General features: G+C 28.5%; 1 protein-coding gene across 1 annotated transcript; it reads right to left on the reverse strand.

The window, feature by feature from the left end:
• Window positions 1–744: 744 nt before the first annotated feature.
• Window positions 745–1245, reverse strand: LOC109818056 (Avr9/Cf-9 rapidly elicited protein). The gene has a single exon (XM_020383453.3). The coding sequence runs from the start codon at window positions 1243–1245 to the stop codon at window positions 745–747; it is 501 nt and encodes a 166-aa protein (XP_020239042.1).
• Window positions 1246–22173: the final 20928 nt, after the last annotated feature.

The following is a 22173-nucleotide window of genomic DNA, read 5'->3' on the forward strand; positions in this document are numbered from 1 at the left end:
AAATACAAGTTTTATTTTATCAATTTTCATCTCATTTATCTTATCATGTAATATTTTACAAATCAAACATATAAAACAATTATTTTTTTTTTTTAAACGTTACTGTAACTTTTACCCTTTTAACAAATTAAACAGAAACATACTCTTAAAGAGATAAATTGCACGTACGTAGCATTTAATTTTTCTTCAGTTTTCCTTGTATATTTAATGTCTTCCTTTGATCTACACATTCACCAAAAATATATGAGGATGTAAATTCATTAATTAATTGCATCACAAACTCTTCTAGATTAGATTTATAGAGAAACCAACTAGGTGCAGTTAGCGAATATCCAAGCGACTGGGATTTCATTCAGTGAAGGAAGATACAGTATGATTTTCAGGCAGTCATAGCAGAGCTCTTAAACACCCCACCCTCATCCTATAGCCTTTACATTTCACCAATATCAGGAGAAGAAACATCCACATGCACTAATTAATTACTTCAACACAATATCACTCTTAATTAACGCTTTCAGAATTTTCTTCTTCCTTTCACACTGCCTTAACCGTTTCAAATCAAAAAGGAAATTAAGTTAAAGAAGCAATAGTGTACGTTTAGTTTGTTAGTAATTAACATACTAATTAAGAACATCGATCCATTGCATATATAGTGCATACGGTAACAGAAGTAGTAATTAAGTAACATACATGGAAGAAGACTACACTTTTCACTCTTCACCACACATGCATATTCTATACACGTCAGCAATACTGATGATCCAACCATTTCTGCAACCTCAACTCTCTATAGAACCTTGCTATGAACTCTTCCGCAGCCTCATCCACCTCAAAATCCTTCTCCGCCTGCTTCACCATCGACCCGGAGATCTTCACGCGCCTCTCTATCGCGCCGCCGTCGCCGCGGCACATCCTGGGCGGGCGGTGCGCCGCGGAGGGCGGAGAGAGCCTCCTCCGGCGCGGCGGACTCCCGCTGCAGCTGAACTGGTACTCGAGCGGCGACACGAAGGAGACGTGCGCGTCGCGCGGGCGGCACGTGAGGGCCTGGTGGTGGCGCACGACGACGTCGTTGAGCGCCTTCCCTATGCTCTTCCCTCGCTTCACCATGTCCTGCATGTCGTAGCCCAGCAAACGCACCGTTTTGCAGAGTTTCTCCGCCACGAGCGGCGCGCGGCTCGGGTCCATGCACGTGATGTCCGCCACGTGCGGCAGAGGGAAGTGTGTGTCTGTGCGTGGCTTCATCATGTGGTCCAAGTTAGAGAGACAAAGTGATGGGATTGGTGAAGAGGGTTGGTTTGTGGGGAGAGACCAATTTATAGGAATCTAAAAGGTTGTTTGGTTTGACGTTGCTGTTATCGATAGTGAACTCTAATCATTACAGTTTCATTGTGCTTATCCCTTTCTCTTCTTCTTATTGGATGTTCTTATGCAATTATTGTGCTATTATAACGCCCTCACTATATTCCTTTTCCTTTTATTTTTCTTTTCAGCATACATACTTTATTTTGTTAATTAACTACATGTAGTAGCAGCAGCAACAGCATCAAATATGAGAGAAAGCCTCACTTTAAAATGGTTAGATGAGAATTGATTATAAGTGGAACATATACACCACCAACCCAAAGTCCCAAACTGGTGGCGACTTTGAGTGACCCTTGTCTGTGTTGTGGACCTACGCACCTTTAGTTTAGAAGGATAGTGTAGTGAGATTTTTCTTTTCTGTATTTTATTATGCTAATGAATATATAAACCACAAAAAGCAATAGAACTGACTCACGGATTGCCCGCACAATTATAAACTAGTTATGCATTAATATGGAGGGGTCTCCAAATGACAACTTTTGGAACATTATCCATATTTAATTTCCGACTTACATGTAAAAGCTATATATATTCCACACTTTGTTTATTTTATTATTTCCTCATATGGCCTACTGTCATCATGATAGTATCAATTATCAGGAATCCTAGCTATAGAACTTTTATTTAGTCGGTGATCGATCGAATTATGTATTATAATAAGTATCTGACAATCCAGTTATTTTAATTAACTAAAATCCTTTATTTGTTCCTATCGAAAGCAGTCATAGATAAAACTTTGTTGAAATACTTTATCAGTTTGTACTCAATGCTACTATTTTAATATTTCGATTTTTTTTTTCAGCGGTGATCGAGGCCGGGTGTTCGATCGGCTATCTTGAATGTGTTGTTTGTGCATTGAAAATTTTCTGGGTCCCCCTTTAAAACCACACAACAATATATCCATGAAATTAAGGCTAGAATGATTGTAAGCATGCATACTCGTGAATTTTTGTTGTCGTAAATGATCTTTTTTACTTTATTTTTTATGAAATCAAATTTTATATTATATTTACAAAAGAAAAGAAATATGTGATAAGATAATTGATGCGATGAAAAAAACAAACAAGATTATAAAAGAATATGAAGTAAATGAATAGTAGTAATAAACCTAAATATCGTAAGCGTGCGGATGTGGAGAGAGGGTTGCGATAAAAGAGGGTCCGATAACAAGGGGGTTGTTTCAATTCTACTTCGAGATCGACCATGCACGTACAGAAAAGCAGAACAAAAATGGGAAGTGATCATTTTCAGTTGATCATGGTGATGATAATTTCATTCAGCTTATTCTTTCAGTCATCAATTGCCTGGTTCCAATTTTTATTCTCCCACATGCAACTAGTTAACTCTAGAGTAAACCTTGAGTTATAGCTTGACACTTTCAGTTAGTCATGATCATGATTTCTTTCAGCTGATTCTAAGTCATTTTAATTTCAGTTGATCCTCATCATGATTTCATTCAGCTGATTCTTAATATCCGTCGTCGTCAATTGCCAAATTCCAATTTTTATCCTCCCACGCGCAACTTCTTATGATTAGGATAATCTCATGTAATTTGTAATTATGTACAGATATTTAACAAACATGGATATGAGCTTTTCGACTTGTATAGAGTAAATAAAAATTGGGACAACTTTGTTTTTGGCAGATTCGTTAACATACAACATGTGAGAAGAGAGACTGAAATAATTTATTTTTTCAAATTATCGAAAAAATTTAAATTGAGAAACTAAAAAACCAAATTTACTTAATATTTGAAGAATTTTAAATATATTTAAATTTGTATATTATGTAAAAAAAATGAATTGGATTATTGACTAATGAAAAAAAAAGTAGACAATGATATTGTCTATTTTACAAAAAAAATATAAAAATAAAGCACATAATGTCATAGTCAATTTTCATTTTTTTTAAAGCAAAGTAGATAATATTGTCGTGGACTTTAATATTTTGAAAAGAAAAAAGAAAAGAAAATAGATATTAACATTGTCGATTTCTTTTTCATCAAGAAAAAAAATGTTTTTTAATAAATTAATTATAATAATGTCAGGTTAAAAAAATTATTAAAAAAATATTAAAAAGTTATTTTAATTTATATTTTAGTTACAAAATTCTTTTATATAAAAGTTTTAACTTTAAAGCTGTTGTTGAATTACAATAATTACATGTTACTCCTGCTAACGTGTATGCATTTAATAAGAGACACCACTTATATACAAAGTACCTCCTTTTGCGGTAGTAAATTAATAATGGAGATGCCAGTTTCTAAAATTATATTAACTATCCTATTGTTGATACATCCTATATATGAAAATATTTTTTCTTTTACATTAAATTTATAAAATAATATTTAATCAATAAAAATTATGTCTATACAAGTATGCACTACACCAAAATTAGGTTTTTGTGGCAATTAATTTATTCTTTAGCGACCATATAAATAGTCATTATTTTTTTTACCAGCATTTAGATAATGGCTGGTGTATCCAGTGTCGCTAATACTATTACCGACATTTATATAAAATGCTGGTAAAGACCTACTAAATTGTCGGGAAAACTTATTTTTTTTAGTGGCAATTTTAGTAGCCACCTTTCCATCCATTTAGTGACTTTTATCTTTTGCTAGTAAAACTTTAAATAATTTATTCCTATAATTTTCTTTTCTAAATTCATAACTTATATACTTTTTTTTTATCTCTAGTCGATGTGAGATTTGTAAGATGAGGGTTGTCTTCTATATATATATTTATAGTGAATTAAGAGTCTAACTCAACCCTATAAATCAACTTACAAGGTGATAGTTATTACTCACTTATATAGTATTTAATTATCTTATCTCTAATCGATGTGGGACTAGTTTTTTTCAATAAATAATTGTCGCTAATAATAAACTTTAATGTAATATAAATACACTTTTGGTGGCTATTATATATTAGCCATTAATATTTTTATTATATAATTAAATAGCGATAATTAAACTATTGTCATTAAACAATTGTTGTTAATAATAATTTTTGTTGTAGTGATGTGCTGATTAATTTAGTTGTTAAAAAGTCCATGTATTAGTTTTTTGTGGTGTGAAAATACTGTTGAAAGCTCAACTAACTTCTCGTAACAATTTTTTAAAATAATTAGATAACTTGTTCTAAGGAAGTGATTGTGTTTCTTTATTATTTTTAAAATTTATTTTATTTTAATAAAAATTAATCAATTAATTAATTAATTTGTCTTCAATTATTGTTTTAATTGATTTTTCACTAAAAAATTATTATATATATAATGATACATTAATATTTTTTATACTATAAATATAATAAATATTAATACATTATTAAAAAATAATAGATATAAATTATATTGATACATAATATATATTATTGAATCTCATTTAAAATTAATATTAAAATTATGTATATTTATATGTCAAATAAATTTATATATATATATATATATTTATTATAATAATATTTTGTGTATGTCATTATATGTAATATTTTTTATAGTATTTATTAGTTTTGTCAAAAATATTCTTTTTAGAAGAGAGACATTTATCTGCGACATATTGTAAGATGAAAATACAAGTATACACACTTGAGAGTTGTCAAAGAATATATGAACTCTATGTTTGTAAAGATTTATATCAAATTGTGAAGGAGAAATGACTGGGTCTAAATGTTATTGTTTAGTTTTAGTTTCTAGCTAGTGTGTTTTGTAAGGATCACGCGGTTAATGTTACTTCAAGAAAAAGTGTAACATTTGGTTTCAAATGCATACGCACCAAACCACTTAATGATATGATGTGTATATTTATAAGTAGTAATGAATCAATTTTTTTTTTGTTTTTTTTTAAACGAATAAATAGTCTTTAATATTTTCATACATGAAAAATATTATAAGTTTTTACAAGATACAAAATTTTAAGCAATATATGCATCTGTGTAATTGACTTTATTTGTCCACAACCCAATTTTAATGTGAATGTTTAATGTTCAACGAATATTAAATTAAAAATAAAAAAAAATTATATATTTTAAAATAAAATGATTAACTATCTCTATTTTAAATAAAAGAACCAAAATTTTGAATTGGCAAAAAGAGAAGTGTAACGTCCTACATTTTTTGTAAATGGATTAATAACATAATTTTTTTTAAAATTTAAAGGGTTGACATTAGAGACCATTTTAATGTTGAAATTATAGTCTTATATATTTGTCTTGGTTAATTATATGAGGATTATATTTTAATATAATATTTATTAATATTTTATTATTCTTATTCTTACTATTATTATTTGAGGGAAAGAGATATGTAATCAAAATTAAGATTGAGTAACTATAGATAGGTTAGAGGGAAGTTAAGTTAGGTTTAATATTAAAAAGAGAGACGCGTCAAATTTTAGAATACGCTAAACCCTAAACTCTAAATTTCGAAATACGCTCATTTTTTCTTTTATGCTCTAGAGAACCAGAAAGAAAGGAGGCAAGAGGAGACCATCTTGGAGATCCATGTTCTTTGCGTTTTGTTAATAGAGCAATGAGGAGTGAGGAACATTACACTCTAGGTGTGAGTTTGTATGCCCGGTAGTAGGATTGATTCCCAATCATGTGATGTATGCCTATGTATGAGGAATTTCTCCTAATGTTTATGTTTTGCTCTATGTTCTTCGTACTCGTAATTATGGCATGAATTGTTATAATGTATATAATCAATTATATGTTTTGGGTTGTAATTGTATGATTTGAGGTTCATGTGAGTTCCTATGGGAAATCCTAAGAGAACTTGTTGTGATAATTTGTGAAACTATTAATTGATATGTGTAAATTGAATGATTTGAAATATTAATTATATGTTGTACTATCCGTACCGTCTTATCGAGCTCGAGCTCGACATCACAGCGCAAGACGACCTCGGATACGCGCTGGGCGACCTCGGCCAAGACGAGGTCCGCTATCCAATTAGGTCATAACTGATCTCGGGTCCAAGGCCCAGAAAAACCGTAATTCACACCTAGGTACGTGCATTATTTATACGAGACTCACACTCATACAAACCCTAACTTTGGCATCGGAGTCTCTTTTGCAGGTACCACCCCCATCTCGGAACACCAACGTACCAGCGAAGGAGGCTCACTGATCTTACCTGGCGGATCATCTCTATAGCAAATTTCCGGTAAGAACATTTGGCGCCCACCGTGGGGCCGATCAAGACGGCTCTTATCGGCTACCCGTATGGTTTTCACCAGAAGCCATAGCAGACGAGCAACAGACGACGCTGATCACGCGACAAGCATGGGTGACGCAGCATCATTGAGAATACAAGAGCTTTATGTGTTATTTGTTCATTTGGAACAGCCCGTTCCGAGAGTCAGTAGCAGCTGCGTCAGTTAACCCGTGTTCTTTTTTTTTTGGGTAATTTAAAAAAAAAATTCAGTAAAAAAATCAGAAATTTAGATCCAGTGTGGTAAGGTGTATTATGGTCTACTAGTTTAGATGCATCTAAGGGTGAAAACTGATGATGCACCCATGGACCACTTGTGAAAGTGGTATTTCAGAGAATTTACCGTTTTTTAAAACCTAAACCTTTCATCTTTTTATCGTGTGTATATATATATATATATATATATATATATATATATATATATATATATATATTTGTGTGTGTGAAGAATTCGCATGATATTAATATAACTTTTATCAACATTACATTATTCAATGTGATTTTTTTTTTCTCAAAATTTACTATTAGATTGAAAGTTCTTTATTTCTAACTCATATATACAAGATTTTATAATAATTCAAAATAATCTAATATTTTATTTTTATAAAACAAAATTATTTTTAAATTATTATTCAATTTTAACAAAATTTAATATATACCTACAAGGTATAATATTACAATTTAACGGTTGAATTGACAAAATTCATATTTAATTAAAAATTATTTAACAGTGTAATAATTAATAAAAATTACACCAATATCGTTTAAACTTACATATATGAAATCAATTTTTTCATGAGTTAAAATTATTTTATACATAAACTATTTTGTAGAAGCTCTCTTCTATATATTGATTTTTTCAAAATCTTATTTTTAACTCATGTATAAGTTAATTAGTTTTAACTTATAAAAAAATTTATTTTGATTTTCTTTCTTATTTTTCTCTCTTATAAGCGTTTCTGAAAAAAATTATCCAAATAAAAATATAATTTATACTAATAACAATTTATGATTTTTGGTTTTTAAAATAATTATTATAAAAGTTCATAAATTTTTCGTATTTGATAATTCATGACTGAACATTATTGAAGATAACCTATTTTCTCTAATATTGTCAAATCATTTACCTTACGTAACAGAAAATTATGAGAAATAATTACTATACTAAAAATATTGCGTTTACTATACCCTAAAATATGTTAATTATTTAGTTTTCATATTTATCATGTTAATATAACATGCCAATTTATATTCAACAAGTACATATGTTTATCCCAAATCTATAATCAAATTCTTAAAATAAAAAAAATATTTTCATTAAATCTATAATTTTTATTCTCACACTCTTAAAATGAAAATTTTTCTAACTTGATAAATAGAATTTTGAAAGTAGCACTGCCACTCTCTATGTAGGCTAGTCAGTGTGTGGGACATGAATGAAGTGATATTTTAATTAGAATTTAAGTTAAATATATTGTCGGTGCAAAAATAGTTACATTTTCACACGTTTTGAATTTCCATGTATAATAAAAAGTTATATTATATCTAAAATTGTCAAAATAAAAGTTATATCTAAAATGATTTTAGATATAAAAGTTATATCTAAAATTTTGATGTTCATTTTTATTAAAAAAGTACTTTTCACATTTGAATTGTGAAATTACATAGAGAGTGGCAGTGCTACTTTCAAAATTCTATTTATCAAGTTAGAAAAATTTTCATTTTAAGAGTGTGAGAATAAAAATTATAGATTTAATGAAAATAATTTTTTATTTTAAGAATTTGATTATAGATTTGGGATAAACATATGTACTTGTTGAATATAAATTGGCATGTTATATTAACATGATAAATATGAAAACTAAATAATTAACATATTTTAGGGTATAGTAAACGCAATATTTTTAGTATAGTAATTATTTCTCATAATTTTCTGTTACGTAAGGTAAATGATTTGACAATATTAGAGAAAATAGGTTATCTTCAATAATGTTCAGTCATGAATTATCAAATACGAAAAATTTATGAACTTTTATAATAATTATTTTAAAAACCGAAAATCATAAATTGTTATTAGTATAAATTATATTTTTATTTGGATAATTTTTTTCAGAAACGCTTATAAGAGAGAAAAATAAGAAAGAAAATTAAAATAAATTTTTTTATAAGTTAAAACTAATTAACTTATACATGAGTTAAAAATAAGATTTTGGAAAAACCAATATATAGAAGAGAGCTTCTACAAAATAGTTTATGTATAAAATAATTTTAACTCATGAAAAAATTGATTTCATATATGTAAGTTTAAACGATATTGGTGTAATTTTTATTAATTATTACACTGTTAAATAATTTTTAATTAAATATGAATTTTGTCAATTCAACCGTTAAATTGTAATATTATATCTTGTAGGTATATATTAAATTTTGTTAAAATTGAATAATAATTTAAAAATAATTTTGTTTTATAAAAATAAAATATTAGATTATTTTGAATTATTATAAAATCTTGTATATATGAGTTAGAAATAAAGAACTTTCAATCTAATAGTAAATTTTGAGGAAAAAAATCACATTGAATAATGTAATGTTGATAAAAGTTATATTAATATCATGTGAATTCTTCACACACACAAATATATATATATATATACGATAAAAAGATGAAAGGTTTAGGTTTTAAAAAACGGTAAATTCTCTGAAAGACCACTTTCACAAGTGGTCCATGGGTGCATCATCAGTTTTCACCCTTAGATGCATCTAAACTAGTAGACCATAATACACCTTACCACACTGGATCTAAATTTCTGATTTTTTTACTGAATTTTTTTTTAAATTACCCAAAAAAAAAGAACACGGGTTAACTGACGCAGCTGCTACTGACTCTCGGAACAGGTCGTTCCAAATGAACAAATAACACATAAATATTGGACCGAAGCTGACCTAGCGGCGCTTCGCGTCGAGAATGAACGTATTCGCGCCCAGCTTCCTTGGCGCCCTTCTGATCAATCCCCTCCATCGAATAACCAACACGAGGAAGAGGGGCACTCAGTCTCTCAACCCCCAACCGCGCCTAGGGCACCCACTCCCCGACCTGTCACACATCGGTCTCACGCACCGACGAACAGGTCAGCTCACGAGGTCAGCAATGCTCCTGCCCACGTCACGAGAAATCAAGCGACCTTCCGTCGTCATCCTTTTGTGGACGGCATCATGGAAACGCCTCTCCCTTTCGGATGGAAGATGACACGACAGACCCAGACGAGCACGTCGATTTGTACATTACACAGGTAAAACTATACACTAATAAAGATGCTATTCTGTGTAGGGTTTTCCCGACCTCGCTCAAGGGGGCAGCGCTCAACTGGTACACTCAGCTGTCGGTGGAGTCAATAGACAACTTCGACACTCTGGTAAGGCGATTCACGGCGCAGTATGCCACGAGTCGACCTCACCATGTCACATCAGCCGCCTTGGCCAGTCTTAGACAGGACGATGACGAATCACTAAGGGCGTTCATGGAATGCTTTGCCAGTATCTCAGTCAAGATTCGAAAATTGAACCCCGAGGTCGCCCTACACGCCATGCTCATGGTGCTCAAGCCTGGACCTTTCGTGGATGTCTACGATCTCCTCTTGATATGGACGAACTCCGTGCCCGAGCTGCAGGGTACATTCAGATGGAAGAGCACTCTGCTTTTCGTGACCAGGTTCGCAACAAACCATAAGGAAAGCAAGACCAAGGTCAAGCCACAAACATTTAAAGTTGGCGACCTTGTTTGGTGGGGTGAGAGATGCAAGAACAAACCCCTCCAAAGGAAAATTTGGAACCTGGAATTCTACCCACCTCAAATTTTATTTCTCTTAACTTGTAAATTCAGGTGATGTACTCTTTTTCCTCCTCAGCCTTTTTTCCCACTAAAGAAAAGGGTTTTTGGCCAAAGAAGGTTTTAACGAGGCACACCTCAGAAATAAATCAATAAAGCAACTCCATTCCCATATATTTTCGGTATTGGCACATTAACCGTGATGACTTGCCAAGGTCGAGTTCGAACCTTGTTAGGCCAAGGTCGAGTTCGAACATTGTTAGGCCAAGGTCAAGTTCGAACCTTGTTATGCCAAGGTCGAGTCCGAACCTTAAGACTACATTTTCTTAACCAAGGTCGAGTTCGAACCTTGTTATGCCAAGGTCGAGTTCGAACCTTGTTATGCCGAGGTCGAGTCCGAACCTTGAGATCACATTTTCTTAACCAAGGTCGAGTTCGAACCTTGTTATGCCAAGGTCGAGTCCGAACCTTGAGACTACATTTTCTTAACCAAGGTCGAGTTCGAACCTTGTTATGCTGAGGTCGAGTCCGAACCTTGAGATCACATTTTCTTAACCAAGGTCGAGTTCGAACCTTGTTATGCCAAGGTCGAGTCCGAACCTTGAGACTACATTTCCTTAACCAAGGTCGAGTCCGAATCTTGAGATCATATTTTCTTAACCAAGGTCAAGCTCGACCCTTGAAGATCACATCTACTTAACAAGGTCAAATTTGAACCTTCAAACAACAAATTTGGGAGCTCCTCAAAAGCCCCTTCGCTCTTACATCACTCGGTGCTTGGGGGGCAAGTGTACTGGCCAGCCGAGTTGCCGACTTGTCCCTCACCAATTGACTCGGTCAAAGGTTTACCAGTCTGACCAAGTAGTAAACTCATTATTGTCGATTTCCTCAACTCGGCCATGAAACATGGACATCGGAATACCACATCGGCCAAAGAGGCCACGTCATCAAACAGCTAAAAATACAATCTTGTCACCGCGCCGCAATCACAAGGCAGGCATACGCGAAAGGTCACGGCCCCTTGACGAGCTCGGTCTCAACTCCTCGACCTACGGTCTTCGGAGCTCGGGGGGCTAGTGTACTATCCGTACCGTCTTACCGAGCTCGAGCTTGGCATCACAGCGCAAGACGACCTCGGATACGCGCTGGGCGACCTCGGCCAAGACGAGGTCCGCTATCCAATTAGGTCATAACTGATCTCGGGCCCAAGGCCCAGAAAAACCCTAATTCACACCCAGGTACGTGTATTATTTATACGAGACTCACACTCATACAAACCCTAACTTTGACATCGGAGTCTCTTTTGCAGGTACCAATCCCATCTCGGAACACCAACGTACCAGCGAAGGAGGCTCACCGATCTTACCTGGCGGATCATCTCTACAGCAGATTTCCGGTAAGAACATATGTTATAGAGTAATTTTATTAATTGTATATGTCTTCATGCATGAAATTGGATGTGGGTAATTTGTAGTCACTGAGAAGATGTGATTTTCAAGGAGGAAGATCACGTTCTCGCTCAACGAGACATGTTGGGTTGCTTAATGAGAAGTCCCAAAGGGCTCAGTTCGCTCAGCTAGCTAGATATTGGTTGCTCAACAAGAAGCCCTAGAGGGTTCAACTTACTTAGCTAGATGTTAGCTCGCTTGGCGAGAAATCCTAGGGGGCTTAGCTCGCTTAGCTAGATGTTGGTGGCTCAGTTAGATGTTGTTAGGCAGTGATTGTTAATTGGTTGTTTACCTTTTGTAATCTTGATACTACCTTTTTACTAATGACTAACTAATGTATTTGAGAATGTATATGAGATATATGAGGTGATATGAGAAATATGTGATATGTGAAGTGAAAGCATGTGTATGTTATTGCATACAGTCTGTTTAACCTGTATCATATGCACGTAAATCAATAAATTGTTTAATATGTAGTGTGCATATCTTGAGATTGGTACCACATGCATGCAAATCGAGAGTCTGTATCCTTTGTATTCCATATTTACAAGTGAATGAGTTAATTATGATTGGTTGTCATGGATGCGTATTTAATCGTGAGAATTATTTATTAACATCATGCTATTGTATAAATGGAGTGTGTATGACTATTCGTTATTTATTTCATACCATGAAATAGAGTAAAAAGTGTGTATGGCTACATATTGTTGTATGCTTTGTTTATGTTTGGCTATTTGATTTACATATTTTTGCACCGTGAGTCAAAGTGAGATATTTCTCATTTTCTTTGTCTTTGTTGTTGCTCTTATGTTGATTTTGAAGGTGATGATCAACAACATGATGCTTAAAATGTTGGTGATAAGGCTTAGGCTTCATGTTGCGTTGCTCTGACAGGACATATGATATTGGGACATAGTTATGAGCTTTCTAGGACTATATTAGAATGTTGTTCTGTTGAATTATTTTGTAAAACATTAGTTTTATTTCCTTGTAATTTCAATTAATTATATTATTTTGTTAAGTTAAGAATGTGATGTTTTTCACCTTTACACACTGAATTTATGTATTATTTATGTATTATGACATGCGAAATAGAAGGTGTCACAATAATAACTAAAAATGTAATTTAAACTAAATAAAATATTAAATTGTTAATTTTTTATTTTAAATATATTTTATTTTAAAATAGTAGATAATATTTCTCATACACATCATTTATCTATTCATCATATCATTTCAAATTTAATACAAATGGAATGTAATATTTTATATGAATTATATTTAATCATTTAAATATATCTTCCTAAACTTATATTGTTTTATCTATTTATCCATTTAATTTTGTTTCAATATATTTGCTTGATAATAAGTTAATAAAATTTATTAAAAAAAAAACAGTTATGATGAAATAATATGCGAAATCTTTTAATTAATATAAATTTTTATTTGATTTTTATATTTTATTTATTCTTTAGGAACTTCTCAAATTCTTTCTGCAATGTTAATCTTTCTATAATATTTATTATGTGATTTTGATTTTTGATTTTTTTTTTAATTTTAATTCCCTTTTTTTTTAATGAATATATAGTTTTGATTCATTCATTAAATTTTTTTGTGTTGACAGTTAAAATTACTAGTAATTGTGTCTACGTTATGTACGAATTTATATATGTAAAGAATAATATATTTAAAATTTAAATATGTATCTATTCCGGTAAATTAAATAAGTGAGTTTCGATAATAATTTTTTATTTCTTTTTTCTTCCTTCTAAAATTTGTAAATATTGTTTTTGACCTTTGTAATATATTTTTGATTCTTGTAAAATGAGTAAATTTTGATTTAAATCCTTGTAAAATATTTTTATTTTAATTTTTATCTCTTTAAAATATAAAATTATGATTTTTTATCTTTCTCAATAATTTTAAGATAACATAGTATTACTAACACAGTTTCTTCAACAATTACGGGTAGTGCATGATTTTAAGATAATTTTTATTTTGATTTTCATCCTTTTAAAATATAAATTTATTATTTTTGATCCTTAATAATGATTTTAATTAATAATAATTTTAAGATGACATGGTATCACTAACATAGTATTAGTAACAATTATGGGTAACACATAATTTTAAGATATTTTTCTTTTTAATTTTCATCCATCTAAAATATAAAATCATTAGAAGTGTTACACACTAATACAATATCATTAATAGTTATGGTAGAGTTGTCAAAGTGAACTCTAATTTGTTGATCAACCTGACTCACCTTGAAAATGGGTATGGCTGGACCAAAAAACCCAAAAGCTTCATAATTGACCAAAAATTCAACCTAACCCACCTAATTTGAACTTGTGGTGGGTTAGAGCGTCTAACCCACTTACACCTTCCATTAGCTCAACCCATCAATGACTCATTTAACCATTTATTGTTATAGATGTATTATTTTAATAAAATACCATTTTTTTAGATGAACATAAATTTAATGTTAAACAACATGAAATTGCTAAAAATTTATACACTTAAACCTTCAATGAAATTTAATATTAATAGAGAATCACTCCAATGACAAGAATTTTTTATTTTTTATTTTGATTAAAATTAATGTTATATGCATGATGTTTAATTTTATAGTTTTTATTTTAGATTGAATTTTATTTTAAATTAATTTTTTTATATAAAAAACAGGTCAATTTGGTGGACAAACCGATTCAACACACTAACTTGTGGTAGATTGGACTAGCTAAATTTTTTTTAGATATTAACATAAGTAAGTCAGGTTGGATCAATTCACTTATAAAGTAAGTAGGTTGAGATAGACAAAATTGACCCATTTTGAAAACTCTAAATATAGATAATATATAAGACAATCATTTAACATTTTAATAAACAAATAAATAGTTAAAAACCCATTTCAATATATCCAAAACTTCTATAACACTAATTTACTAATAATAATACTACTTGAATAACGTTTCATTACTAATTACATTTAGTAATTTACTAATAATAATTTATGTATAACCACTATTAGACTTAAAATTCAAATAAAAAAGAATTATAAAAAATTTAAACAAGTTTTGGACAAAAAACTCATTTTAACGTATCCAAAACTACCTCTAAAATTTTATATTAATTAAATCATGTTTTCATTAACCATTAAAAACACTAATATATTAATAACAAAATAATATTTTATAAAATTTTAATTTCGATATTAACATTAGATATTGACTCCTACATTAGTTTTGATTTTAATTCTTGAGTAAATTTTGATTTTCCTCTTTATAAAAGATTTTTTTAATTTATTTTTTTTCCTATAAAATTCAATATTATCATTATTTTAATCTTTATTAAAATTACCTATTTATCTATTAAAATGTTAATCGATCGGTCATTTTGGGTGTCTTTTATAATTATTAGTGATACTATTATATAATCATTTTATAATTTTTATTTATTTGTATTAATATAAATAATTAGTAAATTTTTATAACTAATAATTAGTAATAAAACGTTAATTTAGCAGTTATTGATATTTAATTACATTAAAAAATATTATATATATACATATATATTAACCATTAAAAAAAATAATAAAATAATATTTTATAAGATATAAAAATAAAAAAATATATATGACATATGTAAAGCAAACAATTCCTTAAATATTACTTTGCAAATAAGTATGGAGAATTTTAAGTTTATGTAAATAAAAAAAAATTCCCACCAAAATTACGTAAATAAATTTTAATTTAATATGAATATTAGAAACTATAAATGTATAACAAAATATACAAGTTTTGATTATATTTTTCATTAATAAAATTGTAAAAAGATATCATATATATTATATATGTGTGTGAAATTTTGATATTTTTTTTGGAAGAAAGTATATATATATATATATATATATATATATATATATATATATATATTATGATAGTGTAATAGAAAATTAGTCATTTAATAATTATTAAAGGTTTTCAAATAAATATTAAATTGAATATTCACAAAAATTCACTTAAAAAAAATTGTTCACGAGTGATATTTACCACATGGAAACGTCTATATTCAATGTAACTACCATAAACATTTGAATGATAATTACGTGATTTAATTGAGTCACTAAGAGTCATTATTATTATTATTATTATTATTATTATTATTATTATTATTATTATTATTATATACATATATATTGCAATCCTTATTTTTTTAATCATTTCAGATTCATATTTCGTTTTTTTAATCCTTAATTTTGTAATAAAAAAATTAGATTAGACTACTTATTTTTTTGTCTTACCAATTATTTGGACTCTATTGTGAAGATTTGAAGAGTGTAAATATTGAAGTAGATATTTAAAATCAATATGAGACGATACTCTAAGACTATCAGATAGAAAATTAATAACTGTAAAAAATCTTCTAATATTAAAAGATACTTTTAAATAAACATGTCCACCAAAATAAAACTTTAGTAGTTATAGAGATGTTAAACTCGTCTCATAAAAACACAAAAATTTGGACTGCAATCCAAACCATATGCACCATCCCACAATATTCTTTATGTTATATAACAGTTATATAAGCAAAATAAATATACAACTTTTTTTACATGGCCACTAAATAATGTGATTAGCATATTATTTGTTTCCTTTCTATGCTTTGCCTTTTTCTATGATATATAAATTTGCATATAATTTTATCAAGGTTATTTTGCATAATTTTTGAAAAATAGTTATTTTGGATATATTTATAATTTTTCTGTTCAATATTTTGTAAATATTTGAATTATTAAAGAAAATAAATTATTCAAATAAAAATTAAAAATATCATTAATTAAATTTTAAGCATATAATTTATACATTATAAATAATTATTATATTTTAATATAATAATTATTACATAACTAATTAATTAAAGATTTAAATATATTTTTAATCTTTATGAGTAAGTTTTGATTTTGATCTCTATAAAATATTCCCTTTGTTTTTCTTTTCTATAAAATTTAGAAATATTATTTTTAGTCTTTGTTATTATATAATCATTATAATTACTTATTTTTTTATTATTAAAATGTTAAGTGATTATCTTAAATGTTATATGTAAGCATTAATTAATGATACTATTATATAATCATTTTATAATTTTTATTTTTATTTGAATTTTAATTCAAGTAGTATTAATAATTAGCAAATTTGTATAATTATTAATTAGTAATAAAATGTTAATGCAATATTCATCAATATTTAATTACATTAAAATATTAAATACATATTTTTTTATACAATTTTTTCTTTATTTTTTTAGAAAAAAAATTATTTTATATGTTTTAGCTAGGAGTTGTGGAGAGAGAAAAATCTAGTAGAAACAATTAGCTTTGCAGTTTTAAAAATGATATCAAATATACTAAATATGCTAATTTATTATATAAATCTAGAATAATTCACCTAATAGAAAATAGTAAATATAGTATTTTGTAATATAAGTTCATAATAATTTTTTAACACTTGATTTTTCATAAAAGTTAATATAAGTATTTTATTAATAATTATAGTATTTTTATTTTTAGTAAGAAGATTTGTTTAATATTTGTTTTAATTATGTAATATATTTTAGTATGTAATATATGATATTTTATTAAAGGATATTATAATATTTTATTAAAAAAGGAAAACATAAAACATTTGTAACCGTGATTAATATATTTTAACTAGAGGATTAAAGAGAGGTTTGATTTTTTTTTTAAAGAGGAGTTTGCTGATTAAACTCTTTTACGTTTTTATTTTTACATACATGCTTCAAAGCTCATAAAGCAGGATTAGGAAGGAAATCATGCTCGAGTCTTGTACTTGTTGTCTAAAGCTTATCTAAGTAAGGGGAGAGTAGAACATCACTCTTGGGTGTAGAGTAATTGTTAGATACCAGGATTGACCCGCAATCCATAGGTTATGTGCATATGTATTCCCAAACCTAGTGTAATCTATTATGAAATTAGATGTTTTGAATATGCTATAAGCAAGTATTGGCATGTTAATCATAAAAATTGTATGTGAACATGAATTTATGAGTGTCTGTGGATTTTTGGAGTACCCTAAAGATGCATATAAACCCTCGAGTAGGAGTGAATTTGTAATAATTGTAAATCACATGACTAAAATGTGGATTAATTAGACTATATGAACCCCTTTAATAGATCAAAATCATAGACATCATAAGAATCTTATTTTTGAAAAATTGCAAATTATGTAGAAAACTTGTTTACCGATACACGTCGGGTGGCAACTTGAGCTCGTTAGGCGCGGGTAACACAAAATGCATGTGACCTCGACAATGTTGGGCATGGAAGCCTAAAATACTTGTAACATTATTGATGCCATGTCTGAGTGTAGTCACGTCGAGCACGAGGGCTCCAAAGGTAGATGTATCTCATCGAGCCTGAGGAGGATCACGTTGGGCATGATTCATTCTAGAGGCTTGCAGCCCCGTATACGTCGGGCGTAGGGTGTGTCTCGCCAAGTGTGACCCTATGTTTGAACTTAGTTTTTATGTGTGTATGTATGAGAGAATCTGTGGACTTAAGTGAAATTATGACAAGTGATAAAATGATTAATTGTGAAGTAATAAAGTGATAAGTGATGATTTGTGAAATGATAAAATGTGTTGTATTATGAATTATAGGTGATAAGTGATTATGCGTGATAAATGCAATGAGTCTGTCATGCATCATATGCATTTGTGTTTTTTGATGGGTACGATGCATAATACATCGCTAGGAAAAGGTCTCTTACATAAAAGCTTGAAAACCAATTCTTTAGGATAACTCGATTTGGAAGTCTCAGTCCTGCTCTCGTGAGCGTGAAATATATCTTGTGCGGCTTAACTATCTTAACCAAACCTTGGTAGTATCTCCTAGTGAGAGTGTGCAAAGAGTGTAACCCGACATGTACTCCTAGAATACTATAGTTTGTTGCTAGTGATAATGCACAAGTGTGATATTTTTACTGGCGTCACATACATGATAATATGTAGTACGTGTCCATTAGATATACATTATAATAATATTTGTTGTTTGTTGTGTTATGAATGAATTAAGTATCATGATAATGTGTAACTGTGTATGTTATATCTTATTATAAGTACTGTTTGTGTTTGACTAGCCAGTTTGCATTCCTTTTATTGTGAGTCAGAGTGAGATATTTCTCACTCTTTTTTCTTTTGTGTTGTTTCCTTGTGATCTCTACAGGTGATCATCAACATGATGTTGGGGGTGTTGGTGATGAGGCCTAGACCTCAATGTTGGTTTTTCCTTTGATAAGATACGTGACAGATTAGTTAGGGCTAACTAGTATTTTATTTATGTTATTTAACTTGAGTAATTTGATTTTGTCCCCTTTGTAATTGTTATTTTCGCAAAGTCTAGTTTATATTAAAATGTGATTCTCTTTATTGATATGACTTTGAGTTCATTTATTACGTCAAATTTATTCTCTTTATATTATAATGTGTTATGGTATGTGAGATAGACAATGTCACAATTTTCATATAATTTTTTTTATTTACATATAAAATTTAACAAATATAAAATCATACATTTTTGAAATATATATTAAAAATATAAATATTTTTTCTTATTTACATTATAAAATATTATCAAACACAAATATTAAAATATTTTTTATTCTTATAATTTTATTACTCTTTCATTCTTATAAAATACTATGTTGTTATTAATATATTAATTCTTTAATAATTAATGAAAATATGATTTAATCAATATAAAGCTATAAAGACATTTTTTTGGGGAGAAGTTCTTCAATTTTTAGATAAAAAAAAAGTTGTTCCCTTGATATTATTTATTAATATCATTGATCATAACTTGATTTAAAGAGATGACATAACTATTGATATTTAGTCATATTTAAGTTAAATTATATTTTTTTTGCTTACTCTATAAATTTTGTTTATTTATTTATCACTTTTATGAGAAAAAATTATATCTAAATATGTAATTTAAAATGTAACGTCCAATTTATATAATATTAAGTATAATATTAAATATATATATTTATTATACATTATTAATATAAGTATATCATTAATAATAGTGTACATAAAAATAAAGAAGATTTTGTGAACTTATTTACATATAGTTAATTAGATCATATTTACATTACATGCCATTCTAAAAATATTTACAACATCATACTACTTTACACACTATTTATTTCTCTCACTTCTACTACAATATTTACATTGATGGTTGAAATAAATTTACAATTGGATTAGTATATGGTTGGCAGATGAATTTTTTTTTACTATAATAGGTTCATCAATAATAGTGAGTTTTCTTGGTCGAAAAAAAAAATGAAGATAATCATATGCCTTGAAACGTAACAGAGTTGGAAACAACATCCACATTTCAATTTCCTCCAAGGAAGACAACAGTAATAACAACTGTAAAAGGACCTAGAATCGCGGGTATATCCGTCTATTTGTAATATATTTAATTTTAAAAGCAAAGAAAAATGAGAAGTGAGAAAAAATATTCAATAAATACAAATAATTCAATAGAATGTACAGAATTATTTATAACCAATATTAAGTGTATATATATTATATATATATATATATATATATATTTTAGACTGTCTTGTTATAATAAAATTTGAATTATTTTAGTAGTGACTAGTTAGGATAAATGAACATTATCATAATATCAACCAACAAAAGGATAATTCATCTTAAGTCCTTACTCATTTTAATCCCCAAAGTCAAACCTCCAACTACAAATTAATTCAAAATTTATTCCTTATGGCCATAGAATAACATTTATCTTTATAATAAATGAAGAAATAACAAAAAGATGAGCTTAGGATATTTTAACAAAACTATATTATTGTTAGAATTAATATAAAAATAATTAAGCTAAATAAGTTTAAATATTTTTAATTATTTAAAATTTAATATAATATAGTTTACAAAAATAGAATGTATTAAAGAATATTAATCTATTAAATGACAGTGATAAGCATCACAAAATAATTAAACAACATAAATTAGAAACACCTTATTAATTATTAAGAGTAAAAAGTATCTCAGATTAAGCAAATAAATGAGGTTAGAAACATCTCCCTAAGTAAATAAACATAGATATAACATAAAATAAACAAATATAATAGTATATAAAATTTAAAAGCATAAAGGTCTCCTCCCCCTTACCTTAGTAGGAAAATGATATGATTTGGAAGTACTTAAAATTGTATATTTCTTTTCTCTTTTCTATCTTTTCTTTTTCTCTCCTTCTTCTTATAATTCTTTCTCTACGTAGACTCTCTCTTTTCTCTTCAACAATTTTGAGATCCGTGTGTCCCTCACCCATGGCCTATTTATAGCAAAATTTGTAATGATTACTTTTGGTTGCATTATAATGATACTCCCTCCGTTTTTTATTTCATAGTCATTTTGTCATAATTTTTTTATTTTTTTATTATTATTTTACTAAAATTAATGACTTATTAATTTCTTTTTTCCATTTTTACCTTGATAATTAATGTATATTTATTGAACAATGTGTCTATTTATTTCTAATGTCTATTTATTTTTTCTCCAACCACCTATGTGAAGTTAATGTTGCATTTATAAGGGCAATATATTCCCAACGAAATACTACTTATAAAAAAACAAAAAAAGGGACAGCTATTTACGAGACTCTTTAGCTTTAGAAAGGGTAGAAGACTCTTTACTGTTCACATGTAGTAATTAAATGCATTATAATTAATAGAGTAGATTAAGGAGTAGGTTACAGTTCACATTGTAATCAATGCATTAATAATTAATGGAATAGATTACAGTTCAACAGTATCAAAAATGAAAAAAAAAGGTAGAATAGGAAAGTAAGTAATAAATATTTTTGAAAACTAAAATATCAATCATTTTCTTAAGTCCCGTGCAAAACCTTAAACGACTATGAAAAAAACGGAGGGAGTATATAGTTTGGTTACTATATACTCCCTCCGTTTTTATTTCATAATCGTTTTGTCAGAATTTGTTATTTTTTTTTCATTGTCATTTTACTAAAATCAATGACTTATTAATTTCTTTTTTTCATTTTTACCCTTGATAATTAATGTATATTTACTGAACAATGTGTCTATTTATTTCTAATGTCTACTTATTTTTTTTCCAACCACCTATGTGAAGTTAATGTTGCATTTATAAGAACAATATGTTCCCAACAAAATACTACTTATAAAAGAATAGAAAAAGGGACAACTATTTGCAAGACTCTTTAACTTTAGAATGGGTAGAAGACTCTTTACT

The sequence above is a fragment of the Cajanus cajan genome, chromosome 6, assembly GCF_000230855.2.
Source record: "Cajanus cajan strain Asha chromosome 6, NIPB_CcT2T_4, whole genome shotgun sequence".
Classification (NCBI taxonomy): domain Eukaryota; kingdom Viridiplantae; phylum Streptophyta; class Magnoliopsida; order Fabales; family Fabaceae; genus Cajanus; species Cajanus cajan.

Bases quoted from the DNA above. Each gene is read 5' to 3' on its own strand.
- LOC109818056 (XM_020383453.3), bottom strand. From the start codon at position 1,245: ATGATGAAGCCACGCACAGACACACACTTCCCTCTGCCGCACGTGGCG.